The sequence below is a fragment of the Elephas maximus genome, chromosome 3 (genome assembly GCF_024166365.1).
Source record: "Elephas maximus indicus isolate mEleMax1 chromosome 3, mEleMax1 primary haplotype, whole genome shotgun sequence".
In the NCBI taxonomy this organism is placed as follows: domain Eukaryota; kingdom Metazoa; phylum Chordata; class Mammalia; order Proboscidea; family Elephantidae; genus Elephas; species Elephas maximus.
In genome coordinates, this window is record NC_064821.1 from 73,724,975 (window position 1) to 73,746,115 (window position 21,141).

At 43.7% G+C, this 21,141-nt stretch overlaps 1 protein-coding gene across 2 annotated transcripts; it reads right to left on the minus strand.

The window, feature by feature from the left end:
* Nucleotides 1-245: 245 nt before the first annotated feature.
* On the minus strand, nt 246-20,844 carry RNF19B (ring finger protein 19B). Of its 2 annotated transcripts, none has more exons than XM_049878664.1 (9): nt 20,074-20,844; nt 11,234-11,439; nt 9,638-9,779; nt 8,107-8,269; nt 7,544-7,658; nt 6,331-6,471; nt 5,180-5,387; nt 1,907-2,038; nt 246-1,087 (listed from the first exon to the last, which is right to left on the minus strand). In XM_049878664.1, exons 1-9 carry the CDS (start codon nt 20,706-20,708, stop codon nt 601-603), a joined length of 2,229 nt encoding a protein of 742 aa, XP_049734621.1. In that variant the 5' UTR covers nt 20,709-20,844; the 3' UTR covers nt 246-600. The 2 variants fall into 2 exon arrangements, with proteins under 2 accessions (XP_049734621.1, XP_049734620.1); XM_049878663.1 differs by having other exon boundaries at nt 9,638-9,782.
* Nucleotides 20,845-21,141: the final 297 nt, after the last annotated feature.

The window sequence follows — 21,141 nt, forward strand, 5'->3', positions numbered from 1 at the left end:
ACTCAGCTGATTACTCTTCAGTCTGACTACACAGTCCACAAGCCAAGCCTAGATTTGCTTCCTACCATTCTGGAAGGAGTCACTGGTTCATATATGATTTCACTGCAGTTTGATTAGAAAACAATTCTTCCTCAGGATTAGAAAAGCTGAGGTCTAGGGACTGTCAAAGACACAGCATTTTGGTTCAAACACTTGGCTCTTTAGAACTATCCAAGGCAAGGAAAATGAGATGAGCTGAATTCCGACAGAAATCTTTATTAAAACGTGTCCGTCAGTAATATGTTAGCATACATACAATATACACACATACATATGTACACTCTGACACACCTCTCATGGATCGCCATCAGTTTAACCAATAAATTAAAAAAAAAAGGGGGGGGTAGAAAGGGAGTGATTAAGGGCAAAATTTCCATGTTTTATCTGTTAAGAAATTGCAACTCTCTTAGAATTTCCCTGGGGAAAACCTGTGACCAGAGAATCTTTGAAATAAAATACATAAATTCCCAATCCCCCTCCCCCCTCGAAAAAAACCCAAAAGATTCCAAAAGACGCAGTCACAACAAGTGTGCTTCTCAGAACAGGAGCATTCATTCCACTTCATACTCTGGCTTCTGCACCTTCTGGCTTCAAGACAGCCTGGCCCTCAGCTGGGGCAGAGAGGTTCACATGGGCACTTGGGCTCGGTGCACCCTGGGCCCTGGGGGTAGAGGGGCAGGCTGCAGAATGGGAGCGGGGGGAGCCACACTCATCTGAGGTGATGTCTGGGACATCGTCCGACTGTGTATCAGAGCTCTCCAGGTCACTGCGGATGCTCTCAGGCTGGGCCAGGCTGATGTCCCAAGGTTTGCTGGCCAGGCAGTCTTTCTGTTCACAGCTTTGGTGTTTGCAGGAGGGATCCTCTTCACTGCCAGTGCCGCTGCCACCACCACCACCACCGCTGCCACTCCCACCACCACCTCCTTCTTCATTCTCTGGCATCTGTGCATGAACGTGGAGCGAGTCCTCTGTGCTGCTTCCACTCACCAGCTGATAGTGGCTTGGTTTGGCTTCAATATCCACTTGGATTTCCATATTGTTGCATTCTCTGTGGAGACAAAATCCACTCTGCTGAGTCAGGCATGGGGGATACAGTCTGCTATACCTGTTGGTAAACGTAGTCTATAGACTCAGGATTATGAAGTCCAAAGAGACAGGTTAAAGGTAAACTACAGCTCACTTTTAACAAAAAGAAAATTTAACCCAACATTCAGTTAAGAGGGAGAACAGCAATTAGATCCTTTTTGCTGATTTAAAACAAACACTCACACAGGATTGAGACTCAGGTAATCTCTTTAGACAAAGATCTTGCCAAATTCACCTAAGGGTTAGATCCTCACTACCGTGCTACCACTAGACAAAGCCAGAATCCCTATAGTAGGGAGTGCTGACTCACCCCATGGCAGAATCCCTATAGTAGGGAGTGCTGACTCACCCCATACCAGATATACGAGCTTCTCAAAAAGAAAGAGAGACAGCTTATGGGCGCCACATAAAGCATCAAGAGGGCAGAAACTCTTGACCCACAGACATCAATAAGCACCGATCTAGCTCTAAGTTCCACGTGAGTAGTAATACACTGCCGCAATGGCCAAGAAAAGACAAAGAGAAGAAAGAAGGGAAGGAAGAAAGAGAAGGAAAGGAAGAAAGGAAAGAGAAAAAAGCCTCTCAAAATCAAACGCTAAGAAGAAGAGCCAAGAGATGCCAAATACTCCCGTACCAAGAACTTGCTCAGTGAATTCACAGGATATACTACATAACCCCACCAGATGATACATACGGCCCTCACACGAGGCACTGAGCTTCTGAAGGCCCAGTGCCCAACCAAAAAATGCAACCTCTCCTGGGCATCTGACTGTTCACATACCTGTCCTGTGGGTTGTAGGAACTGATTATGGAACCGGCCATAGCACGAGTGCTTGCGTTGTCACTAATTGCACCAAGACTGGCTGTGTCTTTGGGGAAAACTTCCTTTTGGACATCGGCTTGGACTTCTAACCTGTGTAAAGAGGGGACGGTCAAGTTAATATAAGACCTGGGTATCCCAAGACAATCTGCTTACTGGCACATCTCCATCATTCCCTTGCAAATTGTGGTGATCTGATCTTCTCCAATTGTCAGCACAGCTCAAATAGATGCCCACACATTTTCTCTCTAATATACCTGTTGAAATCATCCCACCTTTCTATCCCTGCTGCTATAGCTTAACTCCAGGCCCTCAACATCAGCCTGGATAAGTGCAAGTAGGCTCCCTCTCCAGTATCCCCTAAGTCCAAGTCAAACAACCTCCAGACCAATGACAGCGTGGACAAAGACATGATCACTCTAAAAGTCCTCTGGGCTCCCTAATACCTGCAGGCATTTAAATTCTTTCGGATCTGCCTCCAATCTTTCTCTCCAGTTCCATCTCTCACTATAGATCTTAAATTCTAATCACTCTGAATTTCGTCTTTCCTTAAATACCTATTACTCATTTTATACCTCCATGATGTTGCAAATCCTTCACTCTGGAAGTTTCCTTTCTCTGACAAACTCATCCTTAGGCCTTAATGACAAATGAAAATGTCGTAACTCCTCAATTCAGCAAACCTGTCACTTTCTGCTAAGTGCTCCCACAGCACCTGCCTATTTACTGTTATCAATTTACATACCTCTCTCCCACTAGTCTGTGAGCCTCACAAAAGGAGGAACCACATCTCATCCACACTCGACCCTCAGTGCCTCCAACGGAGTAAGAACTCAAACATTTATTTAGCATTCAAACTACCCCCAGGCTATGCGACTGAAGGCCATACAGGAGCCAGCCTCCTAGTAGCAACAAGCTTTTCCAATGGTCTCTCAGAGCTGAGAAACCGTAACGATTTCCTTTCTTGGCTCCAACACCATTTTGTTGCACACTGAAGTATTTCCTCATAATGAGTTTCACAGTCAAACCCATCTGACTCATTCACTTCCCATAAAAGAAAGGCTTTCACAGAACTGGAACAGCTGGACTGGCCAAGCTGCAGTTTCAGCAAGTCAGTCTCCAATTATGTCTGTCTGCTTATTTACAGGGGTGTTGGTTTTGAGAAAGCACAGCAGTGAATACTCCTGGTAAGTGGGGGTGGGATCCCCTAACAAGAGACAGCCAGGGTCATGAGACACAGATGGGTCAGCGGCCGCCTGCAGCTGTACATTCAAGAAGCCCCGATCCTGCCGCCTGTGCCTTTTTGCTGCTGCTCAGCCTCAGGTGCCCTTCAAGAATGTGTCAAGGTCCAGGAAAATGACGCAGCTCAAACACTAATTGAACAGAAGACCTGGGTTCTGGTTTCAGCTCTGCCATAGAATCACGTAAGAGTTGGAAGGGGCCTTTCACAAAGGCCATCTACTTAGGTGGTTCCCAGATCCTGGTTCACGTAATGACTGTGCTACAATCACCTGGGAAGCTTTTTCAAAACACAGATCCCTAGACCCCATTCCAAGAGATTCTTAATTTATTAATTCTGGGATAAAACCCAGTGCCATCAAGTCGATTCTGACTCATAGCGACCCTACAGGACAGAGTAGAACTGCCCCATAGAGTTTCCAAGGAGCGCCTGGAGGATTCGGACTGCCGACCCTTTGGTTAGCACTTAACCACTACTCCACCAGGGTTTCCTAATTCTGGGATAGAACCCTGAAATCTATTTTTACGCGGCTCCCCAGGTGACTGACAGGTGCTCAGGTGTAGGATCCATTCCATCTGTTGCTTGAATCCCTCTAACAGCCAATTTGCCATCTGGTCTCATTTTAAACAGTTTCAGGGATAGGCAGATCAGTATCTACTATGATAGTACATTCCTTCTTTAGACTTTCCTATAGATTGCCCCTATGTTTTCTATACTAACCAAAATTAGTTTTCCTATAGCTTCTGCCAGGGTTCCTGGTGGTGCAGTGGTTCAGAGTTCGGCAGCTAACCAAAAAGTTGGCAGTTCAAACCCATCAGCCGCTCCTTGGAAACCCTATGGGGCAGTTCTACTCTGTCCTATAGGGTCACTATGAGTTGTAATTGACTCAATGAGTTTTATATAGCTTCTGCCAACTGATCTTAATCTGCCTTTTGGCATGAGTCACAGAAAGAAGTCTAACCCTTTTTACAGTTGAAGGTCCTTCAGATATCTGAAGGCAACCATCTCCTCTATCTCCCTGCCTTGCTTTGCCTACATTTATCCCTTCCCCGACCCCCAAGTGTCTTCTCCAGTGCATTCATCTAACCATTTCTCATGTAGCATCTGTTATGCTCCCCTAAATACATTTTGGTTTGTCTAACTGGTGAAATGACAAATCAAGTCACAACTTTTTTAGATCATAAAGCTTTACATATTCTCAACACAAGTTAATAGAATTGATTTTCCTTATCTATCAAATGGGAATAAACACATTGCTTTCGAGTCAATTCCGATTCATAGTGACCCTATAAGACAGACTAGAACTGTCCCACAGGGTTTCCAAGGAGCAGCTGGTAGATTTGAACTCTCGACTTTGTTTAGCAGCCAAGCTCTGAACCACTGTGCCACAAAGACTCCGTCAAATAAAAAAAGATTATACCACCAAATAAGCCAACAAGATACAGCATAAAACACTGTTCAACTGAGAGCTAGTGACAGGCCTAAAGGAAAGCATGGCCTTGGGATTCCTACAAAATGCATACTCTCCTCTCCTGATGTAGACAGCTTAATGTGGTAGAGGGAGAATCTGAAGTCACAACAGTTATGGTGCAGTGGAAAGAACACTGAACTTTTCTAAGTCACTTAAGCTTCCTGAGCCTGTTTTCTAATTGTTAAAAAAAAAAAAAAAAAAAATTCCATTGATAATTAAATCAAAATGAGATGACACACGGGACACGCCTAGCACAGAGATATGGTTCAATACAGGCATGCTACCCATTGTTGTCAAGTCCATTCCAACTCATGGAGACCCCATTTGTTACAGAGTAGAGCTGCTCCAGAGGGTTTTTTCTTGGCTGAAATTTTTATGGAAGGAGATCACCAGGCCTTTCTTCCATGGCACTACTGGGTGGGTCTGAACTACGAACCTTTAGGATAATAGTTGAGTGCAAACCATCACATGATACCTTCCTATAATTCCAACTGGTTCTGTCACAACTTACACATTTGCTTACCTGCTGTATTTCCCCTTGCCACTGGAAAGAATGCCACCACTCAGTGTGCCCCCAGAGAGGGCTGCAAAGCTGGCTGTTTCACTATAAGGCCCCTGCATAACACTGAGTCCATCTGTGGGGCTTCCACTGGTGCTCAACACACTAGTCAGGCCTTCAATGCTGCTTTCCCCAATGCTGGGATTCTTGAGGGCTCGCCAGGCATCTGCCACTAGGGGTAAACCAAACATTTCAATTCCACACAGAATAGCATCAAAACAGAGTCTGGCAGATATTCCCTACAATGACTCTTTACAGAGTAGAGGATTTTCATGTAAAAAAGTACTCATTCATTCAAACACTTATTGAACAGCTACTATATCCAGTTACCAGATCAGTTGTTTTAACACATGTTCATATTTAATCCTCCCAATAACTAGGCATTACTGGCCCCAATTTTAAATGAGAAAACTAAGGCTTAGAACTAGCTGCCTCATCCAAGGTCATAGCTAATCACACAAAACTACAGTTCTGACTCCAGGTCCAGTATTCTTTCCACTATACCATAGCTGCCATCTAAGCAAACAAAGATTTCAAGATACTTTTAGGTCATGTGTTGATTCTAGCAGGAAGCTTAAAAAACCTCTGTGCCACAGGTTAGTTAAAATGGTACAATGGAAACAACATTTAAGTAGAAGTCAGAAGACCTGCTCTAGTCCCAGCACTGCTCAAGCTCTTGACCCCATTTAACAGATATGGAGACAAATGCTTAAAATTAAATTCCCATTAAATAGGGATAATAACAGTCCCCGCTCTCCGTCTTCAGAGGGTTGTTGTAAAAAAGCAAGTGAGATAATAACTGTGTAAAGTCCTCTGAAAATTATGAAGCACTGTGCACGTACTAGACTATTATAATCACCACTACCACCAGCATACCAGCATACTTGGAGTTACTTGGAATCCTACTAGTTCATACCTGCCCCACAGAGGCAGGTACCAGAGGAATTGACCTAATAACTCCAGAACGAAGAAATGAGAATCTAAAAATACTTTACCCCTCTACAAAGCTCATTATCCACAGTAACCCAATGATAATCTCTGTAAAGTGTGCTTACATGTATCGATTTTTACCTTGTGTCCCATAAAGTCAAATGTGGGGAAAGTCCTGCTTTTACCTGTGATTGGACCATCATCTTCATCAAACTCAATTTTCACCCCCTTTCCATTGGCTGTGCTAACTCCACAGCCTCCTCCACGACAGAGAGAAATGGGCACAACCCCATAGACGTATGCCAGCATAATGGGGACACCAATACCTGGGGGAAGAGAAGCAGACATGTCAGCAGGCTACCAGCTGCAACTGCCCTGAATTCTCCTTTCCAGTCTGAGCATGAACAAGCCCAGGCCACTTTATAGAAGGCCAAGGAATGACGTGACTGTCCCAAAGACGCGGCCTAGCCTACTGTAACAGAATGATGACGGGACCTGGCAGCAGAAAGCCCTGAATTAGAATCGTAGCTCCAATTTACTAACTGTGTGACCCTGCACATATCCTCCCAGGTTTGTCAGGGTTAAATGAGAATGCCCAGCACAGTAAGTATATGTTGCTTTCATTCTTCCCCTTCTGTTCTCTGCTGAAGGGCTAACCCTGTGCCCTCCTCCCACCGCCCCCCCCCAAAAAAAAAACAATCAATCCAGAATCAAACATTAGGATTGCTCTCCTCCTTGGCTCCCCTGCGCACCCCCGGGTAATTCCAAAATCTTACTGCTGTACAGCAGAATGGCTTTGTTGTTAAGAGCACAGGCTCTGAAGTCTGACTGCCTGGTCTCCTGCTCCAGCCGAGTGATCCTGAGTAAATTACTGCACCTGTATGCTGCGACTGTGCTGTTGTGAGGCTTCAGTGAACTAATACGTGCAAGATACTCAAAACTGCTCCTAGCACGCGGAGAGCCTCGATAAACGCTAAGTTATTATTTATATGCTTCCCCAAATACTGAGGCATTAGAAAAATCAAAATAAAATTTTTTTTTGTGGTTCTGTGACATCCACGGCAAGTGAGGGAGAAGGAAGATGCAAGCGAAAAACTAAACCTTAATTTTCTTTCAGTCTTTCTGTGTGTCAGACCAAGTTCTAGACATTAACTTAAGAATAAAAGATCCCAAGCCCTGATAATTTAGTGAGCCTGGAAAACTGAAAAATAATCATAATAATGGTGTCTAATTGAGTTAACTACCACGGTGGGTTTGGCACAAAATCTAGGAATCTTCCGGATGAAACATCCGGCCAGTTGGTCAAACTGCTATGGTGAGAAAGCTGATAGGAAACAACGAGCAAGAAGGTAGAGGAGGGGTGTGGAGAGAGAGGAATGGGGGTCCTGACTAGCTTACCAACACTAACTGCAGCAATAACTGGGGAAGCAATGACTGACAAAGTCACTCCTCCTGTAATAGCCAAATTCCTCTTGTGCTTGGAGGTTTTCCTTCCCTCATACCTGCTGTGGATCTAAGAATAAAAAGAAAATTCATGTCAACAGGTCAGGTCATCAGTCTTTTTGCCAGGAAAAAAAAAAGACAAGGAAATATTGACTTTTAAACTATCTACATTAAAACATATCTTCCATCCTAAAGAGACATCTTTTTCAAATTTTAATCTAACTCAGTCCTGGAAGATATAAACTAATCCAGAAAAAGTTACTCCAAAAAGAGACAAAATAACTCAAGAGAATAAAGTAAGCATTTCATCTTTAAGTCACTGTGACAAACCAGGCCCAGGCTGTCAAGAGATGTGAAAGTTCTTAAGAAAATCCATTTAAGAAACTAAGGTTATTTTTATCCTGGAACCAGCGGGTTTTCAGACAGCTCTGAAATATAAGCTCCTCCCCATTTTCCTCAAATCTTTACCATCAAACCTGAAGCTTACAGGTACATGCACAGAACCCACCATGTCTTACCTTCCTACCAACATAAACGGGAATGCCAATGACCATGGCAGGAATGGCAATGCCAGCAATGAGGGAAATCCCCACCGGAGCACCAATCAATGTGCCCAGCTGCCAAAGAATTTTCTTCTTACGGCTCCACGGCTTCTTGCCCCAGAATGTGCAGCCAGAGGGGCTGCAGAGGAAACATATACTAAAGTTAATGTCAGTATTGTAAGTGCAGCTGTTGTCATCAGGAAGTCTGAGAAGAGCAAGAACCTTCTTGTCAGTAAGACTGATTAACAGACAGGTTACAGGAAATGAACTTAATACACAAGTGGGAGCAAAGGACAAGGCCAGGCTATGAGGGCACTGGGCTCTGAACTTTTTTGTTTAATAAAGGCATGCCTCAAGCCTTCCCTAAACCACCAGCACTGATCCAGCCTCCTTGACCGACACAACTAAGGATTTTGCATAGCCTGCGTACTCAGCCATCTCATCCAAACACATTGTATCCTGCACCTAATGAACATTTTGATTTGCACAGTTTTCTTGGCATGTGTCCTACCACATCTGATTGATTCTCTGCTGCAAACTGTGCTCCTGGGGAAGGAGTCCGAGAGACCTCTTCACACCCTATGTGCCAGTTTGGTACTGAGTTTGGCTACTTTTACTCTCAGCCCTTCAGTGCCCAACCATTTTTGCTCACTCCTTTTGTCTTTGTACATGTGTTTTTCTTTCTACTAGACGAGATAAGCAATTTTAAAAGTAGAGATCATGTCTCATTCACTCTTGCGTCCCCAGTAACTGGTACACAGGAAGTACTCAAATGTTTGCTAAATTGGAAATGGTGTTTCTTCCATACAATGAATGTTACATAGTAACTCCTCCTAGACAAAAGTTTTAATATTGATTCAATTAAGTCTTTGGAAACTCGTAACATGCAAGGAACTGTAAAAAAAGAAATAACCTTGGCTTTAAGATTAGACATGTACATAAAGTAGAAAGTATTGGTGATGTTTATAAAAATAAAGATAAAGGAATGGCAATAAAGAAGAATGAAGCGGAAAAAGTTAGGGGATGGCATCATGGATAAAATGACATTTAAGTGGTCCTTAAAGGATGGCTAAGAACTGAACAAGCTGAGATAAAAGGAGGGTACTGAAAAGAGAGGGTTAGGTCATTAGAATGCATTTCAGGCCAAAGAACATGAATTAGTGTGAGAGCGAGACAGCACAGAAGAGAAAGCCCAGATTATTTGGAATATAACATTAAAAAAAAAAGAAAAAAATTGGGGTGAGGGGGGGAAGGTAGAAAAGAAGATTAGGGCCAGACTGTGGAAAGCCTTAAAAGCCATGCTATCTGGAAGGTAATGGAGATGGTCTCTGGCAGTTACTGAGCTGGAGAAAAACATGATCAGAGGGGTGCTTCTGAGGAACAAGGAGATTTCTTTTACAGCTTCCTTATGCTGTACGGAGAAGACAATATATCTCTTTCACATCCTTTCCCCTAAATCAATGAGAAAACAAGGCTATAGAAGCAATGGACACATTTTCCATCTCACCTGAGGTAATGCAAGTCTGAGATCTCTTTCATACAAAGCCAACAAAATTCACAGCCACATACTGCACAGGTCATGTGATTACAGCTTCCATCATTCATCTTGATAATGTAAGCACTACATCGTGGGCATGGCTTGATGTCATCTGCTAAGGGGGAAGGAAGAATGGGTAGAAAAATAACCAAAAACCAAACCAAACCCATTGCTGTCAAGTCAATTCCAACTCGTAGCAGCCCTATAGGTCAGAGTAGAACTGTCCCATAAGGTTTCCAAGGCTATAATCTTTATGGGAACAGACGGTTACATCTTCCTCCCAAACAGCAGCTGGTAGGTTCAAACTGCTGACTTTTCGTTAGCAGCTGAGCACTTAACCACTGTACCACCAGGGCTCCTGGGGTAGAAAAAACCAACAGTTAAACCTAGTTTGACTTAATTATTCCTAGGAGTGTATGTAAGGAAAAAATGACAAAGCTGTCAAGAATTCTTGACTGAGAATTCCAAATTGTGTTAACTCACTTTATTAAGGGCTGACATAAAAAAAAAAAAAAAAAAATTTATGTCTAGACCTTAGGAAATTTTATTAAAGGGGTTCTGTCTCATATTGAGCTACCTATTCCAATAGGTGGCATATTACACAGCACTGGAACCATACTCGAGCATTGAGACCTCCTTAGAGAGAAAGATGGTTCCAAGAAAAGTGGAAATTCCACCAGCCGATAGGCTGGCAGGGTTAAGAGCAGAGTGTTGCCAGGACAGATGGGCTGCATCCTGTGGCTGGCTTTAAATTTTGAGAAACTTAAGTTGAGGAAACTCATTTTTTGGGTTCACAAACTGTCACTGTGATCTGCTGTTAACGCAACTCATAGTCCCTTTCTGCAATCCTTTCCAATTTGAAACCTAAAAACAATTGGTAATTCTATGTAGCATACACCTGGTAATTTTCACAGCAACTGAGAAACTATCCTATTACAAAGACAATTTAGAAGATCACACTGTGCCAGGAAAAAGTGAATGATAAAATCTTTCCTACTAGCCTCTCCCAAATGACATCAGTGAAATAAAATACATTTATAAAAGGCAAAAAACCCACTGACAGTTTTAAATAGGCTTATTCTGACTTGTCAAGATTGGAACTAAACGTGTGACATTCCTCCTTTTAAGGTTAATCATTAACCCATACCAGTATTATTCCCTTTCCTTAAATCTACACCCTACTTTCAAAAGCAATGACACATTCTAAGTTAGTTGGAAAACAGTACAGGTTTAACACTAATGAAACGTCTTTCTACTTACAATGTAAGTTTTGAAAAAACCCCCATCAAAAGGAACTAATTGTTCTCTAAGAAGACATATTACCAAGAAGGTAGAAACCAGAGAATTTAATTTGTTGTATTCTGATTTTAGCTGGGTTGGATAATCTAAATGGCTGAAGAGGAAAGCTACATATTAAATATAATACTGGAAGTACTGCCAAATGATAGTTTCTGCCTTCTGATCCCAGTGAATACTTTGTTACACAGTAAGGTAATCTCTTTCTTCCAGTTTTGGACTCACACTATGAAATGCCAAATGAAGAGACGAGACAATGCTAACTTATACCTGGTCCAGATTCTTGCCCATAACTGAGGCCTGAAGTGTGCTTGGTCCGTACTCGCAATGTCTGCGCCCTCTGCTGACGAGCCATGTCGCATGTCTGATTCGGATGCCATATCTGCTTGCAGTGGTAGCAGAACTCAGTCTGGCAGCCTTCCCTCTCACAGGTCAGCTTTGGGCAGCTGGCACAGCCATAGGCAATAACAGCATAACTGAGTAAGAAAATAGGAAGTGATACCAGTAAGGTAAGAATGATCTAACCAACAGAGTTATTATTCATCAGTTCCAGTGGGTGAACACTGTTTGGTACCCTACCCCCACCACATACGATGCACAAGTGTGCCTGACCAACTGTAAAGCATTGCCTGTGTGAGAAAGTAGATTTCTTCTTAAGATTCCAAACACAAATCCTTTTATTTCCCCAAAAATGGGGAAAATATATTTAGCCTAATTTCTAGCATTTATTCTGTCATAGTTAGACTGCTTTAGGAGCAGTCTGCCACAGCAAGTTTCACAAATAACAGGGTACAAAACTTATTTCCTTTCGATGGCTTGCTATATTTAGAGATTAGAATTTGTTTACCTGAAGGGATGGAACATTTGTGAAATAAAGAACCACAGCAAAAACTAAAGCAAATGTACTTTTTCTACAGTGAAGCTGGTCTGATCACAGCCTAGGAGATGACAGCCACAGATGGATTCATGGTCAGTCAACCCCTCCTATACTGACAGCTCATCTTATCTTTCTACGTAACTTTTTCTTTTCAATTCAAATCTACACCTTGAATGTTTTCTTTCTTGACAGCCTTCAAGAATATCACCTATCTACATTATTAATACAGCATATGGCCATATCTTCCTTTCTCTTTTAATACATATTCTTAGTTTGAAGATAAGCAATTCAGGATCTACCAGCACGAGCATCAACTGTTTCTTGTACTTCATGTTTATTTACCAAGAAGCAGTCTCTCACAAACAATCCAATACATTTACAGTTATTAGCCTTTCTGACTAATCTAAATATTTCAACTACATGCTCAAATCATCCTAATAAGTGGGCACTTGTTTCAAACAAAATTAAAAAATAATTTAAAGAAATAAATGGAGAAGGGAAGACAGCAGTTACAAAGTTCACCACACAATTTTTAAAAAGGTCGATGATTGCAGGCTTCAGTGCTGCCATCTGGACTTTGCTGTCCCCTATTTCACACTCTCCCTGCAATAACCAAGGACCTTAAACAACTTATGCATAAGGCTAATAACGTTTTCTTGGATTTATTATTTATGTTTGTTTATTTGAATGCATACTAGATGTTCCTGTCAGCAACTCATGTTACTAGGTTTATCATGCTTTCTGCAAGTTGATTTCAGAATGACTTACAAATATAGATGATAATGTATTACTGATGTTATATAATACAGGCTGTACGAAGACTCTTCTCCGAAAGAACAAAGTGAGAATAGGTCAATGTGTGAATGCAAATGATTCATATCCTGTAGGAGTTTTGAGCACATTTACCCCACCTAGGTGCAAAACAACTACTGAAGATAAACAATGGTTCTCCTGAAGAAAGTGACATGCTTGTTATTTTGTGTTAAATGGAAAAGGTACTGGATGGCCTCAGGGAAGTATTTAGCCAACTTATGAAAATATGAATTAGAGAGATGGTAGGTCAGGAAGCCTTGATCACTTCATGATCCACTCCTACCTCACTTGGTGGAGGGTAGATATTAACAAATTCCATTTTTTTAAAAAGAGCATTTGGTAGGACTGACAATGTCAATTTTGGGTATGGAATTTGGTACCAAGGAAGAAAAATAACTCCAAAATATGAATCAACACCAATCTATTGCCATGACACAGAATTACTCAGGGCACGAGACTTGGCATTCCAGTTTTTTTGGGTGCCTAGTGTGGGCTCCTTGCCTCTGACTCATACTGCATGATACTGAGCTAGCTAAAATCTCCAAACTTTAGCTTCTAGTCCAAAATGGACGTATAGGTGCTTGCCACCTTCAAGTGTAGCTAAACATATGTTCTAAAATTACGTGACAGCTTGCCCTGAAAAGTACAGTTTAAAAAATATTGCACACTTTGTCCTACTTCCTTGCCTTTGGATACACTATTCCTTCTGCCTAGAAATGTCCTTTCCTTAACTGCTTGCCCTGGCAAGTACTTATCATCCATTCAAGAACCAGCTCAAATGTTGTCATCTTCTGTATAAAATCTACTAACCTCTCCAGGCAGCAGGCTGCCTACCTTGTGCCTGTGCATAATTATTTTATAATACTTATTGCATTATATTTTAACTGTGTTTATATGCTTGCTTCCCCAACCAAATGGTATCACCCATTTATTTATTCATCTCCAGAGTCTAGCACACTAGTACATACTTAGATTTATCCAGGTACCTACTGGGTTTACTATATGCCAGGTACTATAACTTAAACCCCTTCAGGGGTAAACCTCTAAGTTCTGAATGGGGCAGTCTTCTTCTCAGATACTTGAAAGCCTCGTCCTTGAGACCAAATCTACCCCAATCACCTTGTTTCTCCTCTTCCATGCCTTGTAGTGGAGCATCTCTCCTACCCTGCTCTCTTAGCTTAACCAAACATTCAGGTTTGCTAATTAGAAAACTAAAAGGGAGGTGGAGAAGATTACATGCTGTTAAGAGTACAGGCACACACACCCCTTCAGTTCGTACAACTTTTACTCATTTTTTTAATTCCCTAAATCTTCAAGAACCTCATAATGTGACACAATAGACCACAGCATTACCTAACTTCAATCCTAGAAAAAAATTCCCATTAGTATGAATTTGATTACACTCTAGCAGACCCTAGTTGTCAAGGAAACATGTTCCTATATTACATCTGTGCTTCCCATCCCCAGGCCATGTAACTAGGTTACCCATTTACAGATGAACCCTAAGCATGTGTTCAGGAAAGGCGTGGCAGACATGATCCATCCTTTTAAACACTCTTTAGGCACAAGCAGCTGCATTGGAGTTATGCTCCCAGAGTTAAACCTTAGCCAAGTTGTCACAACGAGCTGCACCCTCATCATTTTCTTTTTTCCTGCCCCAGTTTAGACCCACAAGTCCAGGCCAGACAACTGCAACAGCCTCCCTCCTCTCTGGTCTCTTTATTCCCAACTCCAATCCAAATTCCATTCCAAAATGTTTTCTAAGAAAGAGATATCATAAAGATATTACTCTTTTGCTTAAAATCCTTCAAGAAAAAAGTTGTTTAAATGAGTCTCCAATGGGATTAAAAACCTAAACTTCTTTGTATGGCACAGATAAGCCTATCAACTTGAATCCAGCCTGCCTTTTCAGCTTATCTCTAGTGGCTACCCTGATTATGGCCATATGCATCCAGAGGCTAACCAAACAAGACTCCAGACTTAGTGTTGTGACTTGTACTTTTGTACCTCCATGCATCTGCTCACAACACTCCGGGTTAAGATGTATTTTTCTCCACCCTCATCTTTGCTTGCCTGATACGAATTCTTACCTATACTCTATAAGGACCAGGTGAAAGATCACCTCCTCTGTTATAAGTCTTTCCTGACACCGTCAGACAAAACATAGTGTTCTTTCACCTATGCTCTCCCGTTGCTATTGAGTCAATTTCAACTCACAGTGACCCTATGGGACAGAACGGAATTGCCCCATAGGGTTTTCAAGGCTGTGATCTTTACAGAAGCAGACTGTCACATCTTTCCTCCACAGACCAGCCTGTTGGTTCAAATCGTTGACCTTTCAGTTAGCAGCCAAATGCTTTAACCACTGCACCACCAGGGCTCCTTACCCATGCTTTTAGAGCACTTGCATTTTCTTTAGTATTTATTACATTGCATTTATAATTTCATACCTACCTTACTTATCATCTGTCTCTTCCTTCACTGACTGAGATTTGTCTGGCCCAGAAGAGCTAGCTCTTCCCTCACAAATGTGCTAGGGATGAACAGAAGCTTCCCGTTTATTGCACAGCCCAGTTCAGCTGTCCCAGGAAGGTCATTAGCTGATACTATCTGCTGAGGTTGGGTGGGAAGGGGGACTCTGCAGGGGCTAGAGGCAGCGATGAGAGGCTGGAGTGGTGGACCTAGAGGCCAAACTCTGTCAAGAAGGACTATGTCTAAGTTCTTTTTTGTAATACCCAGTACTCACTCAAGATTCAACACTATGTAACTCTCAATAGTGTTTTCTGGGTGATCACCTGTCTGTCTTCTTCTTGCCCACCTCCACTCTTGCCTTTGTTTCTCCTCCAAGAACTATGCTGCTCATATTTCTTATATTTCTATCAAAATTCACTCATCTACTATCCCATTCTCCTAGCGACTAATTGAAAGATTTTTTAATGTAAGGGCTATAGAAAAAGTCAGAATATAGACATTCTAGTCTTAGAGAACTCTCAATCAGAGCACAAGATTAAATAGGGACACTAATACAAGGCAGGCCAGAGTGATAAGAGTTTAGAAAACAGCAAACAAGAAAAGCTTTCTGGAAGGAAAGTTTGAGTTAAGCCTTAAAGATGCCACAGGAAAAACCAAAATATGTTTCGTGGTGATCTAAATTTGGGGAAATTATACCATATACCTCCACTTGAAGACTTACAATGCATATTAGCCTGTTTAAAGGCTCTTTAAGAAGTTCAGAAATAAACTTCCTCTGTATTTTGTTTAACTCAGTATTTCCCAAGCTTATTCAATCACTGGACATTTTTCTTTTGAGTAATGCCTATATCATACCTTGGGAAATATTGAAGTGGATTAAAAACATAAAGAATAAATGGTTGGAGACTATAAAGGGGCTTAAATGACAAGGACAGATCATAGAATAAATTCCTAGAGATATAATAATAAGTCATTTTACAGATTCAGTAGTCTATGAACAAGATGTTCCACTTTAGAATGAGTAGTTTGGCAAATATGAGAAGGATGTACTGAGCTGGAGGATGGTATAGATGGTAAGGAGAGGAACGGGAGAGTTGTGGAACAGGAGGTGGGAGCCAAATGACTTGATAATTTGGGTTGGGAAGAACTTGATCTGTGGGCAGTAAAGATGGTCCGGTATGGGAGCAGATAACAGAGATAACTGGGACTCGAGTTTCTCCTCTAATGGTCATCTATGACTTTTACCAGGTCCAAAGAACAGTTCAGTTTAAAACAAAACAAAACAAAAAAGAGAGAATCACAACATGCAGTGAAATACAAAAGCTATTTTTCTACTGGCATTAAAAACAGGCAGCAAAACCACTGGCCATATCAGACATCTGTTTGGGAAATGACAGGATTTTAAAATTATCTTTATCTAACACCTTCAACTGAAGATCTCAAAACACTTTACAAACGTTAATTAAATCTCTCAACTCAGGGAAGGATTATGCCTATTTCAGATAGGAAAAACAAAGTAGACAAGAGGCTGTTAACAGGAATCAGAAAAGAAACTAGATTCTAGCATCTGGGGCTTTCTCAACATTGTCCTTTGGCCACTACTTGACTAAATGCACCCCAAACAGTAGCATTCCCAATAATGGGGGCTATGTTGACAAGCTCAAGCTTTTTAAAATAGAGGTTGAGCAGAAAAAATATTGACCTTGGTTGGAGTTAGCACCAGTACTCCAAGTCTGTCTCCACTACTTACTAGTTATATGACCCTGAGCAAGACACTAGATTTCTCCAAACTTCAGTTTCCTCATCTGTAAAGCTAGATCAAATCTATCTCATAAAGTTGATAAGAACCAAATTAAATTATGTATGTCTGGCACACAGCTAGTCAGATGCCAGCTTGCCTTCTTTTTCTAAACATTACCTTCTTTAAGGCCATAGACAATACTTTCTTCAAAATGTATACAGATTAATTGTTATAATTGTTTTAACTAATTTTTGAAGGAAAATAAGCTCTGGATGATACTACCCAAATAATTGACTAAAATGAGAAATGGCCTCATTTTTTAATAACTTTCAAATGAGTAATGGTTTACAGTGTCACCAAGCTGCAAATTAATTTCTGTCCGTTTTTATTGATGTGAACAAAGAAATTAACTTTGGAGAAATAAAAAACAAAAGGGGACTTAGATATAACCAAACACCTCAAGGGACTGGTTTACTGGGTTTGAAGGCTTAAGACCATAACCTCATTGGATAACTCGGTCATAATATAGTTATAAAGTTTCTGTTCTACATCCTAGGTTTGGTGAATAGCATAGGGGGTCTTAAAAGCTTAAGACTGGCCATCTAAGATACAACTACCATTCTATATGTATCTGAAGCAAAAGAGAAAGAAAGAAACCAAAGACTCGAAGATGAGTCTACAGGACCACTACAGCCTACATAAACCATGGCCTCATCTACCCTGAGACCAGGAGAACCAGATGGTGCCCGTTTTGACCTTTCTAATAAGAGACACGAAAGATGGACCCTGACAGAATGGGAGAAAACTGTAGAACAAAACTCAAAAATTCTTTTTAAAAAAAAGTCCAGACTTACTAGATCGGTTGAGACTATCACCCTGAGATACCCTTTAAACTTTGAACTGAATAATCCTGGAGGTCACATTTCAGCTAAATAACAGATTGGCTCATAAAATAAACAATATCACCAGTCAGTACTGTGCTCCTTTAAAAAATCATCTACGAGACCAAGTGGTCAATATTTACCTAAAGCAAAAATGAGAAGATAATGGGGGCAGGGAAACTAGATTAATGGAAAAAGAACAACCAGAACATAAATAATGAGACTGTTGACACATTGTGGATAATGTAACCAATGTCATGAACAATTTGTATAGACATTGTTAAATGGGAACCCAATTTACTGTGTAAACCTTCACTGAAAACGCAGTATTATTTAAAAAAGGAAAAAGAAAAAGAACAAATGCCAGTTCTTCTGCCAGCGTCAGCCACCTAATGTTTACAGACTGCCGCCTCCTGGCCTGGGCTCTAGCTTTCCCATCTAGGGAGACCTGGCTGAGAAAGGGTGAGACACCAAGGAGGGGATAGGCTTTAGGCCTATCAAGATTTGAATCCTGGCTCTGCTCTTAAAAGCTGTGTGATCTTAGGCAAGCAACTTCTATGCCTCAGTTTCCTCATTTGTAAAGTGCAGATAACCAGACCAGGTTCCTGGAGTAGTTGTGAGGATTAGACAAAATGAGATTCCAGAGATGAGACATACAAAGCTTTGGAATAGTGCCTGGCATGTACTAAATGTTCAATAAATAGTGGCCGTTAATATTTAAAAAAACCAAAGGGGAGCTTACTGAGAAAGGTGATCTGTATCCAGTCACAGATCTGCTCTGAAGCAGCCACATTTCTTAGTTAAAATTCAAGGATACTTGCATCCCAAAAAGGGAGAACTATACAGTATTCTCTTAGGTTAATATTAATTTCGCTCAGAAAATAGATCAGCACTGTTTGCAAACTTAAATACCACATAAATTAACCTCTTAAGGTCAGCAAAACCTCCAAGCCCTTCCAAGGGGCCTAGAAGGTTCTTTCTGATACTTATTAACTGAAAGTGAAAGTGATCTGCCATAGGAAAATACAGTACCTTTGATGGCAACACTTCAGAGTAATTTAGAAACCTCACCTCTGTGAGTTAAATAACACACCCATCTCTAAACAACTTTGGCAGAACAAAAAAACAGAACTTAACTCACTCTCCTAGACACTCTTAGATCGCTCCTTCTGAAAGGGCGACATCATGGAAACTTCAGAACAGCCTTATATAGGTTACAATCAAAAGCCTTAAAAGGGCTTTTGATTGTAACCTATATAAGGCTGTTTAACTCTTTTGAAACAAAGCATCACACAGCATTTTACTAGCATTACATGTACACACTGCAAGGAGTCCCTAGCATCTTTCTGTCACCAAAGCATGACACACAAGAATACAATGATCTGCCCAAGGTCACAGAGCAGGTAATGGCACAGTCTGACTCTCAACCACTTAGATGAGCCCCTCTTTGCTGCATGCAGCCATTCATGGGATATACTGACAGTAACACAGTCAGATTTTAAAGGGGGGAGCTCTCCAGTGAGAGCTCCAGTGATGGTATTATGTCTCTGCAGATAACGCACATTCTAACTCACTGAGCTTAAAAATTCAGCATGCACGGTGCATTAAAAAGACTCACAGTCATCAAGAACTCAAGATCAGAGGGGCTGGAAAATACATTTTCTCCTACCATACCAGTCTCTCTGCATCCTTCTCAGTGCCCCCCTGCTTCTACAAACAGCCCCTCCCTGGACAAAGAAAGGAGTCTGTCCATCCCTCAATCCAGCCCAATGCGGCAGGGTAAGAACCACAGGGAGCTTCCCAATAGCTCAGCAGAGATGACACACAGTATCCAGAGCCCTCAGAGCTCCTCCAGTGAGCTGTCCTCCCCTAGGGCCATTCCCGTCACCTCCATCCCAATTTAAGAGTAGTGGTTGTCAGGCAGAACACGCCTTCTCTTGCAATGCTGTTAGTCTGCCCACAGCCAAAGGGACACACCCCTCCGAAGCGCGTCCCCAGAAAGATATTCTCATTCCCTTCTTTGCCCAATGTCCCTTCCCCACGCCCAGTAAGAAATTGCCTCTCCCTACCTCCTGACTTGATGGACAGCTCCTTTCCCCTCACCGACCGCTCAAGCCCTTGGGGCGCTCGGTGCAAGCCCAGCCGGGGGTTCGGGGTGACCAGGTCGCCGCAGCTGCCACCTTCCCCTCGCTCGCCCTGGTCACCCCTCACCTCCTCCCTCGGAGCTGCGGCTCGCGCCCCGCCGGGGTCCGCCTCTCGGGGCTGGCCACACGCCAGCCGCGTCCTCGGGCCTGGGGCGCCCCCGGCCCCACGCCCCCGCGCTCACCCGCAGTCCGGGGCCGGGCACCAGCGGCAGTCGGGGTCCGAGGCCAGGTAGCGGCGCAGCATGAACTCCTCGTACTTGAGCATGAGCGGCGGGTCGGCCAGCAGCAGGCGGATGTCGTGCGGGTTGAGCCGCTCGCTGCACTCGGGGCAGCTGATGGGCACCCGGCTCTCGCTGATCTCCAGGCGCAGGTAGTGGCGGAGGCAGTCCCGGCACGAGCGGTGCGGGCAGCTGAGGAGGCGCGGGGCCCGCTCGGGCGGCAGCCGCACCAGGCACAGCGGGCACTCCACCTCCTCCGGGCCCGGGTCGCCGCCCTCTGCCGCCTCCTCATCGTCCAGCCCGGGCACGGCCGCCGCCGCCGCGGCCTCCGCCTCTTCCTCCGCGGCCGGCTCGGCGGCCGGCGCCTCGGGCGGCGGGGCCTGGGCCGCGGCCGGGGCCGGGGCGGGGGGCGGCGGGGCGGCCGGGGGCGGCGGCTCGGCCTGCGGCTTGGCTCTGGAGCGCCGGCCGCGGCCCGAGGCGGAGAAGACGCTGTGGAAGGTGAGGCGCCGGCGCCGGCCGCCGCTGCGGCACTTGGGATCGGGCGCGGCCGCGTGTAGGGACGTGGAGCGCGGCGACTCGGAGTCCTTCTCGGAGCCCATGGCCCGCAGAGGGCGAGGGGCGAGGGGCGCCCAGCGCCGCCACGGCTCCCGCCTCCTCAGCCCCCTCAGCCGGAGCCCCGGCCGCCGCTGCCACCGCCTCCTCCGCCGCCCTCCCGGAGACAGAACCAGAGCGGTGGCGACTCAGTGGTTATAAAGCCTCCGCCCCGCGTGCAGCTGCCCACTGCGCAGGCGCTGCGCCGGGACACCTCACAACCCGCGCCGCCAGGCCGGAGGGGCGCTGGGCGGGGCCGGGCGGGCGGGGCTGGGAGAGGTGCGGCAGAGGGCTCCGCCTCCTCCCGGCCGGGGGTTGCAGGGCGGCCATCTTGTAGGCGCTGGGAGAGTTTGCCCACAGCCTCGCCCCTTTCTGCTTCGGGGGTTTCTGCCCCAGTTCCGTGGTCCCCGCTCACATCGTCTTCAAGGTGGACTTTTCGGT

Coding starts and splice junctions, on each gene's coding strand:
- RNF19B (XM_049878663.1), bottom strand. CDS start 20,708: ATGGGCTCCGAGAAGGACTCCGAGTCGCCGCGCTCCACGTCCCTACAC. Junction 8,270..9,637: donor TCAGACTTGCATTACCTCAG/GTGAGATGGAAA, acceptor TTTCCTCTGCAG/CCCCTCTGGCTGCACATTCT. Junction 5,388..6,330: donor AGATGATGGTCCAATCACAG/GTAAAAGCAGGA, acceptor GTTTACCCCTAG/TGGCAGATGCCTGGCGAGCC.